General features: G+C 43.2%; 1 protein-coding gene across 1 annotated transcript in view; it reads right to left on the bottom strand.

The window, feature by feature from the left end:
• NELL2 (neural EGFL like 2) overlaps positions 1 to 13,105 on the bottom strand; it is a gene marked incomplete at its 5' end in the record, with an annotated part of 251,214 nt that overhangs the window by 100,860 nt on the left and 137,249 nt on the right. Inside the window, one exon of the mRNA XM_077807767.1 lies at positions 11,417 to 11,542. Within this exon, the coding sequence (XP_077663893.1) occupies positions 11,417 to 11,542 (126 nt within the window). The remainder of the gene's footprint in view (positions 1 to 11,416; positions 11,543 to 13,105) is intronic.

The following is a 13,105-nucleotide window of genomic DNA, read 5'->3' as shown; positions in this document are numbered from 1 at the left end:
CCAGAGGGAATGAACGGAACAGGTAAATCATCAAGTGATCCATCCCCTGTCGCTCATTCCCAGCTTCTGGCAAACAGAGGCTAGGGACACTGTTCCTGCCCATCCTAGCTAATAGCTATCCTCCATGAATTTATCTAGTTATTTTTTTAACCCTGTCATGGTCTTGGCCTTCACAACATCCTCTGGCAAGGAGTTCCGAAGGTCGACTGTGCGTTGCGTGAAGAAATACTTCCTTTTATTGGTTTTAAACCTTCTGCCTACTAATTTCATTTGGTGACCTCTAGTTCTTGCGTTATGAGAAGTAGTAAACAACACTTGCTTATCTACTTTCTCTACACCAGTCATGATTTTATAGATCTCTATCATATCTCCCGTTCGCCATCTCTTTTTCAAGCTGAAAAGTCCCAGTCTTATTAATCTCTCCTCATACGGAAGCCGTTCTACACCTCTAATGATTTTTGTTGCCCTTTTCTGAACCTTTTCCAATTCCAATATATCTTTTTTGAGATGGGGCGACCACATCTGCACACGGTATTCAAGATGTGAGTGTACCATGGATTTATAGAGAGGCAACATGATACTTTCTGTCCTATTATCTATCCCTTTCTTAATTATTCCCAGCATTCTGTTTGCTTTTTTGATTGCCACTGCACATTCAGTGGATGTTTTCAGAGAACTATCTACAGTGACTCCAAGATCTCTTTCTTGAGTGATAACAGCTAATTTAGACCCCATCATTTTATACGTATAGTTGGGATTATGCTTTCCAATGTGCATTACTTTGCATTTATCAACATTAAATTTCATCTGCCATTTTGTTGCCCAGTCACCCAGTTTTGAGAGATCCTTTTGTAGCTCTTTGCCTGGATCTTAACTATCTTTAGTAATTTTGTATCATCTGCACATTTTGCCACTTCACTGTTTACCCCTTTTTCCAGATCATTTATGAATATGTTGACTAGGACTGGTCCCAGAAAGAGACCCCTGAGAGACACCACTATTTACCTCTCTCCATTCTGAGTACTGACCATTTATACCTACCCTTTGTTTCCTATCTTTTACCAGTTACCAATCCATGAGAGCACTAGTCATGTGATTAGGCGTTTTTGAGGGCCACAGTTTGCAACAGACACAGCTAAATTTAATAATTAATTAGTTAAGATTTCAAATGTATTTGTCCCAAAAGCATAATGTAATTTTAAACCCTCACTGATGCATGGGTACAATCTTGTTGAACACTCCTCTATGTTGATGCAGATAAGCATTTAAAAGATATTCTGCTTAATGCCATAGAGTAGGACAAGCTCAAATATCATTTGGAAAGACAGACTATGGAGAATAATCTATACAAAGGCAATTTAGCAGCGATACCATTTTTTCAAAAAAATGGCTGGTGCCCTTTTCAGTTCCATAGTGTGCTAAAGGGCTCAACACTACTGCCCCAGGTGGATGTTAAGGCACTCAGATACTACTGTGATGGGGCACCATAGATAGCCATACCTTTTCTCTGCCCCCCAACATAGTATCTTTTAGGTCCTGTCCAGCCCTGTGAAAGAGGGTGAGAAAACACAGGTACTTGCTCAATATGCTAAGGATGGGACACATTTTTTATGTTTTGCATTTACTGCCTGTGAACCTCTTGAGCATTTGGGTGAAGATCAGCACTCATCTCCCATCCAAACTGCACAGGGACTTTCAAGCTTAGTCTCTGAATAGAAAAATAGTCCCTGAGCAATAGATTCTGGAGTGAATATGTTTTTTGATGGATCCAATCTATATAAAACTCACTACTAAGAAAACAACTGCAAATAACAAAAATCTTACATGTATGCGATCACTGCCTCTCCTGTTGTGAAAATCAAAATGGATACAGATATAATGTAACATTTCCATAAATATGCCATGAAGAGATTTTGGCTGCTTTGGAGACTGTTATAGCTAAATTGTTTCTTTTGTGCATAGAACTCTGACAGAGACAGATAGTACTGATTTATTTTTAGGTTTTTCATCTAAGAAAAAATAAATTCAGTCTCCTTGCTTCTATGCACCCGTTCTGTTATGAGCAATGACTGCTGAGTTGTGTGTGTGTGCATGTAAGTTTCAGAGTGGAGAGAGTACAACATTTTACATTAGTCTGCTAACAAACAGAACTGAGATAACTTACTCATTTTATCAAGATTCATACCTCTGCTGCAGCCACCATGTGCAAATAATGACATATTAATGTCAAACTGCGGAATCTTTTCTTCCATATAGTTTACTAACATTCCTAATTATGGGCCACAAACAGTTGTGTGTTCAACTCACAGTAAGTCAGCTATTATATAGATCACGGGTGGGCAAACTAAGTCCCGTGAGCCGTATTAAGCCGGCTAGTGAGCCGCACCACACAGCTTGGCCCCACTCCATTCGGGCCACTGGCTTGTGGCCGCACCACGCGGCTCCCAGAAGCTGTGGAATGTCCCCGCTCCGCCTTCTATGCACTCCAATGGGAGCTGCAGGGGCAGTGCCTGTGGATGGGGTAGTGTGCAGAACCACCTGGCCGCATCTCCACATAGGAGCCGGAGAAGGGACATGCCACTGCTTCCGGGAGCCACTTGAGGAAAGTGCTGCTCAGAGCATACACCCACTGAGCCTCTCCCCACACCACAACCCCCTGCCCCACCCCTAAACCCCTCCCGCCCTCCAAACCCCTCTATCCCAGCCTGGAGAACCCTCCTGCACCCCAAACCTCTCATCTTGAGCCCCACCCCAGAGCCCACACCCCCACCCAGAACCTGCACACCTTCCCACACCCCTGCCCCAGGCCCGATTCCCCTCATGCCCTCCGAACCCCTCAGTCCCAGCCCAGAGCACCCTCCTACACCTCAAACTCCTCATCCTCAGACCCACCCCAGAGCCCACACCCCAACCCCAATTTTGTTAGAAAGTTGGCTAGATTGTCGGGCTCAATGGGTAGTGATCAATGGCTCCATGTCTAGTTGGCAGCCGGTATCAAGCGGAGTGCCCCAAGGGTCGGTCCTGGGTCCGGTTTTGTTCAATATCTTCATAAATGATCTGGAGGATGCTGTGGATTGCACCCTCAGCAAGTTTGCAGATGACACTACACTGGGAGGAGAGGTAGATACACTGGAGGGTAGGGATAGAATCATAGAATATCAGGGTTGGAAGGGACCCCTGAAGGTCATCTAGTCCAACCCCCTGCTCGAAGCAGGACCAATTCCCAGTTAAATCATCCCAGCCAGGGCTTTGTCAAGCCTGACCTTAAAAACTTCCAAGGAAGGAGATTCCACCACCTCCCTAGGCAATGCATTCCAGTGTTTCACCACCCTCTTAGTGAAAAAGTTTTTCCTAATATCCAATCTAAACCTCCCCCACTGCAACTTGAGACCATTACTCCTCGTTCTGTCATCTGCTACCATTGAGAACAGTCTAGAGCCATCCTCTTTGGAACCCCCTTTCAGGTAGTTGAAAGCAGCTATCAAATCCCCCCTCATTCTTCTCTTCTGCAGGCTAAACAATCCCAGCTCCCTCAGCCTCTCCTCATAAGTCATGTGTTCTAGACCCCTAATCATTTTTGTTGCCTTTCGCTGGACTCTCTCCAATTTATCCACATCCTTCTTGTAGTGTGGGGCCCAAAACTGGACACAGTACTCCAGATGAGGCCTCACCAATGTCGAATAGAGGGGAACGATCACGTCCCTCGATCTGCTCGCTATGCCCCTACTTATACATCCCAAAATGCCATTGGCCTTCTTGGCAACAAGGGCACACTGCTGACTCATATCCAGCTTCTCGTCCACTGTCACCCCTAGGTCCTTTTCCGCAGAACTGCTGCCTAGCCATTCGGTCCCTAGTCTGTAGCGGTGCATTGGATTCTTCCGTCCTAAGTGCAGGACCCTGCACTTATCCTTATTGAACCTCATCAGATTTCTTTTGGCCCAATCCTCCAATTTGTCTAGGTCCTTCTGTATCCTATCCCTCCCCTCCAGCGTATCTACTACTCCTCCCAGTTTAGTATCGTCCGCAAATTTGCTGAGAGTGCAATCCACACCATCCTCCAGATCATTTATGAAGATATTGAACAAAACCGGCCCCAGGACCGACCCCTGGGGCACTCCACTTGACACCGGCTGCCAACTAGACATGGAGCCATTGATCACTACCCGTTGAGCCCGACAATCTAGCCAGCTTTCTACCCACCTTATAGTGCATTCATCCAGCCCATACTTCCTTAACTTGCTGACAAGAATACTGTGGGAGACCGTGTCAAAAGCTTTGCTAAAGTCAAGAAACAATACATCCACTGCTTTCCCTTCATCCACAGAACCAGTAATCTCATCATAAAAGGCGATTAGATTAGTCAGGCATGACCTTCCCTTGGTGAATCCATGCTGGCTGTTCCTGATCACTTTCCTCTCATGCAAGTACTTCAAGATTGATTCTTTGAGGACCTGCTCCATGATTTTTCCAGGGACTGAGGTGAGGCTGACTGGCCTGTAGTTCCCAGGATCCTCCTTCTTCCCTTTTTTAAAGATTGGCACTACATTAGCCTTTTTCCAGTCATCCGGGACTTCCCCGGTTCGCCACGAGTTTTCAAAGATAATGGCCAATGGCTCTGCAATCACAGCCGCCAATTCCTTCAGCACTCTCGGATGCAACTCGTCCGGCCCCATGGACTTGTGCACGTCCAGCTTTTCTAAATAGTCCCTAACCACCTCTATCTCCGCAGAGGGCTGGCCATCTCTTCCCCATTTTGTGATGCCCAGCGCAGCAGTCTGGGAGCTGACCTTGTTAGTGAAAACAGAGGCAAAAAAAGCATTGAGTACATAGCATACAGAGGGCCCTAGACAAATTAGAGGATTGGGCCAAAAGAAATCTGATGAGGTTCAACAAGGACAAGTGCAGAATCCTGCACTTAGGACGGAAGAATCCCATGCACCGCTACAGACTACGGACTGAATGGCTAGGCAGCAGTTCTGCAGAAAGGGACCTAGGAGTTACAGGTGACGAGAAGCTGGATATGAGTCAACAGTGTACTGTTGTTGCCAAGAAGGCCAATGGCATTTTGGGATGTATAAGTAGGGGAATTGCCAGCAGATCGAGGGATGTGATCGTTCCCCGCTATTCGACACTGGTGAGGCCTCATCTGGAGTACTGTGTCCAGTTTTGGACCCCACACTAAAAGAAGGATGTGGAGAAATTGGAAAGAGTCCAGCGGAGGGCAACAAAAATGGTTAGGGGACTGGAACACGTGACTTATGAGGAGAGGCTGAGGGAACTGGGATTGTTTAGTCTGCGGAAGAGAAGAATGAGGGGGGATTTGATAGCTGCTTTCAACTACCTGAAAGGGGGTTCCAAAGAGGATGGATCTAGACTGTTCTCAGTCTTAGTTGATGACAGAACAAGGAGTAATGGTCTCAAGTTGCAGTGGGGGAGGTTTAGTTGGATATTAGGGAAAACTTTTTCACTAGGAGGGTGGTGAAACACTGGAATGCGTTACCTAGGGAGGTGGTGGAATCTCCTTCCTTAGAAATTTTTAAGGTCAGGCTTGACAAAGCCCAGGCTGGGATGATTTAGTTGGGGATTGGTCCTGCTTTGAGCAGGGGGTTGGACTAGATGACCTCCTGAGGTCCGTACAAACCCTGATATTCTATGATTCATGACCCACCATACAATTTCTATTCCCTGATCTGGCCCTCGGACCAAAAAGTTTGCCCACCCCTGATATAGACACAAGTCAGTTTTTATATAACCAAAATTATCAATCATCATTATATAATGAAATGCCACAAATGGATTTGCTCACACAATGCTACAATAGATGGTGCAAGCTGAAATAGACTTGCTGAAGTTTACATTTATGAATCCGGAGTGCAGTTGGGGGGGTGGGTGTCAGTTGTTGCTTATTTTCCATATTCCTAACATTCCCGAATGTCTGACTTTCACTTCTTTGTTTTCTTTATCGGTTTCAGAGGTGCTTCAGCAAGCAACAAGAATCTCCCACAGCATGAATGGAAACATGGCAAAAGGGTTAGCTACTGAAGAAAGTAAAGTAGGGCTGAATAACTGATTCAGTTGTACAGCATGGTAAATCCAACGAAAAAAGTGTACTAGTGTAAAGAATTCTTATTACATTTGCTATAAGCACAAGCATTGAAAGCCAGGACAGGATTACATATAATATAACCAAACTATTATGCAGCCTCACCAACTTTACTCCTGTAACCTTAGGATAGGGTTGCCAGGTGTCCGGTTTTCAATCAGAACACCTGCTCAAAAAGAGACTGGTGGCTCTGGTCAGCACCACTGACTAGGCTGTTAGAAGTCCAGTTGGTGTGGGGCTGGCAGGTTCTGTGCCTGGCTCCGCACAGCTCCCAAGAAGTGGCCGGCACATCCCTCCAGCTCAGGGGTGGTCATGGGTGCTCCACACACTGACCCCGCCCTGAGCTCCAGCTCCATAGCTCCCATTGGCCAGGAATGGCAGCCAATGGGAGTGTTGGGGGTGGGAGGCAATGCATGGAGCCTCCTGGCTGTGCCTCTGCCTAGGAGCTGGACATGCTGGCCACTTCCCGGGAGCTGCCTGAGGTAAACTCCGCCCAGAGCCCGCACCCCTTACCCCTGCCCCAGCCCTAAGCCCCCTCTCACACCCAAACTCCCTCCTGGAGCCCACATCCCCTCCTGCACTCTAACCGTTGCCATTCCCAAAGTCCCCACCTACACCCCAAACACCTCATCCATAGCTCCACCCCAGAGACCACACCCCAACCAGAGCCCTCATGCCTTCCTACTCCCCAACCCCTGCCCTAGCCCAGTAAAAATGAGCGAGTGAGCAAGAGTGGGGGAGAGCGAGCAAAGAAGGGGGGGAATGGAGTGAGCAGTGGGTGGGGCCTTGGAGAAGGGCTGGGCCTCGGGGAAGGGGGCACGGCAAGGGTATTCAGCTTTCTGCTATTAGAAAGTTGGCAATCCTACCTTACAGCCAGATCTTTGGTTGCATAATTCTAGCAACATCAAGCTGCCCTAAACCTGGCACTACTTAGGAAAGGGGTTTGTGCCCAGGACACCTGGATACCAAGGCAATCTTTGGCTGCTGGAACAGGTTGGCAGTTGGTACAGTTGTTGGTCACCAATACAGTTTAGAACAATCTTTAAGTTTAGATTAACCTCACTGATGCTTTCAGCTACCTTTAGGAAGAAACATGACAGTGACTTGTCACAATGCAGAGGACTGAGGTCCACCAACAGCTGCCCATTGCAGTAATTGCAGGAAATGGATCATGTATAATAAAGTCCAGCTGATCTTAATGGATTGTAAAAATACTTTTAGTAGCAATGTCTAAATTAATATTAAAATTGCAATTCCATTTACAGTTCATCTTTCCCACTTCCCACTCATCTGTACAGGCAAATGCAAGGTCTCTGTACTCACACTGCGAGGTACTAGAGAGTCACTAAACTTGCAACAACAAGGCTGGTTATTAGGGTGAAATTAAATTAAGGAAAAGTTGAAATTCTTCAAGGAATATGCTTGGCCTTACTCCCATAAACACAGCAAGTTCAATACTATAGTCCTAACAGGATCTTTCAAAAATATTGATTACATCTATACCAGGTTCTCCGCTCGGCAATGAATACTTTTCTTCTTCCCACACTTCTTTTCTGTCAGAATAGCAAATCTTGGCTGCCCTTTTTTAAGAACCACTAGCATCACAAGAGAAAAAAAAACAGATCCCATTCAAAATTATTTCATGATGCAGTGAATGATCTTGTTCACGGCATAACCTTATAGGTACACTAACCATGAGAGCTGCTGCACCTAGAGCAGTTGGAAATTGTCTGGGTGCTCAAAGGTGAAATCTTTGACTTGCTCCTCTTCACAGTCATAATGGACAGATGACAGTGATGTGCTTATAAGGAGTGGAAAGAGCTTATTTTTAAGACTGTGACTCTATATCAAACACTTCAGTGCTTTTCTACTGTAAACAAATTTTTGTTTTATAAACATTTTAATTCTCAAACATCATTTGACTAGCTAGATGCCATTAAAGTTCTCTTTAAAATACAGAACACAATATATGGAAGTATAATGGGTTTTTCTATAAATTGCACATTTAAAAAGTATTACTGCCTGCTATGGGGGGAAACAGTGGTTCTGAAGAGTCTGCTGTACCTAAACATAATAACCCAGACTAAATCTATTGGACTATTTATAGAACCTCACATTATTATTTCTTTTCAGCAAGTGCTAGCTCTCTCCCAGCATTATTCAGCACCGCTGTGTTAAACACATCTTGCTGCAACATACCCTGAACCAGTCTTTTTGCTATTTAGAACCCCCATAGGTTCTTAGAACACAATGAATTTCTTCAAGGCAGTCAGTGTTAAGTACCTTAACAGTGGATATCAAGGAAAATCTCCTCAAAGTACATGTTAAAGTAATGATGATGTACCTTCATTATTTATGTTCACAATACCTATCAGATTTATAACTGGGGGAAGCAGTTCACGTGAATGCCTCAAAAATTAAAAGTTAGTATCTGAAGCACATTATTAAAGGAATAGATGGCAAGCCCACTGCAGAGATAAATTCATGCTCCCATCACTATGGTCAGGCTACAGCAATCTTATATGCAGATTTATGGTCCTTCTACCTGCTTAAACAAATTGCTGTAGTGAAAATGCTTTCCGTGTCAGGAATACAGGCTAATAAAAGCATAAAGTGCTTTTTACAGATCAAAGCAGTTGACTTAAAAAGTAATCTATGTATCACACAGATGTTTTAAAATAATTATCTTTTCAATCATTCACTTTTAGAATACTTCATAGTTGATTGAAACGCAATGGAGGAGCCTCATAGTTCTGCATATTTCAATTAACTACTAATGGCTGCATTGGAAATGCTCAGAAGTAATTGAAAGACTAGAAGAACATATAGTACCTCCATAGAATGTATTCCTAATAGCTTCTCTAGTTGTCATTAGCAGAAATTCCACTGTTAAGAGACACTGCCTTCTCAGGGTAATATCATAGCACCAAACAAACCTATCCAGTGAGGCAAATTCACTGTCAAAGAACTTCTTGTCCCAGGGTGGGTGCTTTTAGGAAATATTTCCAAAACACTGCAAGCTGCACTGCTGTTCAGACATGGGTGTGTCACAAACAGTCATACTATCTAAGGTTCCTCTCAACCTAAAGATGTTTGGGGAGCCCTGTTCAATCCACTTCCTCCTGTTTTGGAGTTTTCTTCTTTGATCAGGATAGGCAGAAAGTGTAGAGTTGGGATGGGAGAGGGATGGAGAGAGGAAATAATTCATCTTGTTATTTCAAAAAGCGTGGTTGATTTCATTAGAAATTCTATTATACTTATTTCAGGATGTGGGGCAGAGCTTGGTTTGGAGATGCTGAGAAAGGCAATGTCTAATGAACTTCTAGCCAGTTTTAAAATTTGGTAGAGGCATCCAGGTTTTTTAAATTATATTGCATTTTACAGCTATGCATTTCAGCAAATCTGGGGCACACAGAGAATCCTAGCTGCAAGATATTCTCAGGTTTCAACACTCTATATGCATGAACTTACAAGAGTGATTTCAGGGACAGAATAAATTAAAGGGACCAGTATACTAGATATATTCATTCCAAACACTAACTTCCATTTACAGGCTATATCAATGTAGAGCAAATGAACTCCAAGAAGGTTTTACAGCACAAATATTTTCTTTTGCATAAAGAACAAAAGGATTCCACATGGTAAATAAAATATAATTTTTCCCACACACATTTTTCTCCGCCAAATGAATGTCCCACACCTTTGAACAGCATCTGCCCTATCTGTCTAATGTGGAAATAAACAGGCCCCTCCAAGGAGCTGCAGCAGTCAGCATTTCTGGGAGAAGTAATACCTTTTAAAATGTTGCTATATTAGATTTTAAATGATCATTTTATACCCCAAATTGGTTTGTAATAAAACAGAAGAAGGTGAGAACAGAGCTGTACTGGAGGAAGACCACATGGAGCTGAGTCTATCCCGAGAGGAAGCTAGTGGCAAAGAGGCAAGAATGGAAGTTGTAGAGAGGGGCCAGATCCTGCACTTCAGTGGCACAAAGGGGAATGGAGTGCTGCCCTGGGAGTGCAGTTGCAGACTCCCTGTCATAGGAGAATCCCAAAAGGAAAGAAAAACATGTATCTAACACACAGTATGTTTAGCTCTGTGAGAAGTTATGCAAGCTCCATTTAGATGGTGGATAATGATACAAAAACAATGAGGAGGCCGGTGGCACCTTAAAGACTAACAGATTTATTTGGGCATAAGCTTTTGAAGGAGTTTTTTTACCCACGAAAGCTTATGCCCAAATAAATCTGTTAGTCTTTAAAATGCCACCGGACTCCTCATTGTTTTTGTGGATACAGACTAACATGGCTACCCCTCTGATACTAGATAATGATACAGAAAGGCTGCAGGCATAGTCCTTTGTTGGAAGTGGTACGGAAGGTGCACCACCCAAAAGGGTGACTCCTTCACAGGGACTCCCAGTACTCTAAGGAGTGTAGGGTGAGTGTAGCCATCATGCTACACAATGAACACTCACCTCTGTGACTGGCAAGCTCTGCGGGCTAGTGGGAAGGCCCCATTCCCCACACCCTCCCTCCATATTTTGGAGACTAGTGCCAACACTGTTGCTAGCCTCCCATAAACCTTGCATGCAGGAGACACAAGGACTGCAGTTGTGCCCTGCCCCTGTGTCAGGGGTGCACAACCCCCCAAAGCACCCCATATTGTGTCCTATGTGGAAACTGGGCACCATCTGGCCCTACAGGATTACCATAGTGCTTCTTTCCCTTGTCAAGCTCTCTCATCCAATCCCCTTTTCCCTACAAATGCAAGATAAAAAGTGACAGGTTTCAGAGTAGCAGCCGTATTAGTCTCTATCCGCAAAAAGAACAGGAGTACTTGTGGCACCTTAGAGACTAACAAATTTATTAGAGCATAAGCTTTCGTGAGCTACAGCTCACTTCATCGGATGCACAGAATGGAACATCTGTATGTGTGTGTATATATATCTCTATATATCTTACTATATGTTCCATTCTATGCATCCGATGAAGTGAGCTGTAGCCCACGAAAGCTTATGCTCTAATAAATTACAGTACTCCTGTTCTTTTTGAAGATAAAAAGTGTGTATTTAATACAGCAAGCCGATTTGGCCTCTATATTGAGGAAATGATGCAACATGTATATGACTTGCAATATGCACTAGCTTTTCTGAAAACTGTACTTCTGTAATTATTCTGGTGCTTCTTTTGTTGTATAGAATTTTCATATAAAATAACAAGTTAACTAGAACAAATTTTAGAATAGTATTTGACAGTATTGAGATGACTATCAGTTATTTTTCTTTGATAAATAATCAGCTCTTACCTGTGCAGGAGTAATCATCAATTCGTATGTATCCTGTTCTGCAGATGCACATGAAAGATCCTGGTGTATTTACACACATAGTATTCTCACGACAATAATGCCGTCCTTCAGCACACTCGTCAATATCTGTGAACAAAGCAGCGGGGTCAACTGATCAAATGGTGCTGAACTCTTCAGAACCACTCAATATATAGCCCTATTTGCTTCCATCAGTATTTAGCAGGAATAAAAAGTTGCTTGAACAGCAAAGCATTTTGGAAAGTTGTTAGGTTCTCTCTTCTAAAATAACTGTTTGAAGTGTTCAAACAACAGGAGCAGTGTGAGCTTTTTGGGAACAGCTGTTAGTGGAGGTACAAAGAAGATTACATCAGCTTAGATCTTGCCTAACTCCTTTTGAAATGTCTGTGTTGTTATAGCTCTGATTTAAATCAACCAGCACATATCTAAGGGCTCGAAGACCAGATTGACTGCACCAGCACTGCAGTGTCATTAATCGCTATATATTCTACCTTTGATCCAATAGGTATCCTTTGTTTCTTTACCATAGGGAGGCCAGTGACAAGTTCTTAACAGATACTGGAACTCATTAAAAGTTTTTCCGAGAAACATGAAGTCACCAGTTGGTAGTTTATTAGATATGTGGGTAGATACTTAGTCAAAGCTGTGAACCTTACCTATGAGCCTGAAAGGAACTTATTTATGTGGAGATCTTACATGATGGAGAAATTCGTACCCTGGTAAAATCTCACAACAGATTGAACACCTGCTGCAATGTTAATTTATAGAGCAAGTTCCTGGTATAAACTACTGTAGACATGGATCTTGACTAATCTGTGGCTCACTAAGTACACAGTATTAGTTTCATTTCTGGTAGCATGACATAATGGAAAAAAGAGAATATGTAGCACAGGCATATATATACACAGCAACTTCTGCACATTATTTTATGGTGTTTGCTGCTGCTTCAAAAAAGGATTATACTAATTTGGGAGTGGTTAGTAGCACACTGTGTAATGCTATCATTATGTTAAATATGACCATGTAGATCATTTTGCTACCACTGTTATATAACTGCAACAAATCTTGTACAAAGTGTGGCATGTAAGATGTCTATGGAAAAGTTATGATTTGCTGAATAAGATTATGCCATTTTTATGCATGTATCATTTTTGTATCTGAAGTTATGAATATTAACGATGTACCTGTATTTCATATGTGTTTGTTTCTGGGTAACACCCACAAGGTATTTAGCCAGCACATTGTGAAGAGACTATTCAAGTTGAATGACCCATCAAAGAACACTTAACTCACAATGGACCATGGAAGAGGCCTATCTACACTTATCAGAAGGGGTAGCCGTGTTAGTCTGTATCAGCAAAAACAACGAGGAGTCTTTGTGGCACCTTAGAGACTAATACATTTATTTGGGCATAAGCTTTTGTGGACTAAAACCCACTTCATCAGATGCATGGAGTGAAAAATATAATAGGCAGGTATATATATTACAGCACATGAAAAGATGGGTGTTGCCTTACCAAGTGGGGGTTCAGTGCTAACGAGACTAATTCAAACAGGGTGGATGTAGCCTATTCCGAACAGTTGACAAGAAGGTGTGAGTATCAACAGAGGGAAAATTACTTTTTGTAGTGACCCAGCCATGCCCAGTCTTTATTCAGGCCTAATTGATGG

This window comes from Eretmochelys imbricata, chromosome 1 (genome assembly GCF_965152235.1).
Source record: "Eretmochelys imbricata isolate rEreImb1 chromosome 1, rEreImb1.hap1, whole genome shotgun sequence".
In the NCBI taxonomy this organism is placed as follows: domain Eukaryota; kingdom Metazoa; phylum Chordata; order Testudines; family Cheloniidae; genus Eretmochelys; species Eretmochelys imbricata.
The sequence above is the reverse complement of the archived record's forward strand: the minus strand, read 5'-3'. Positions and strand labels throughout refer to the sequence as shown.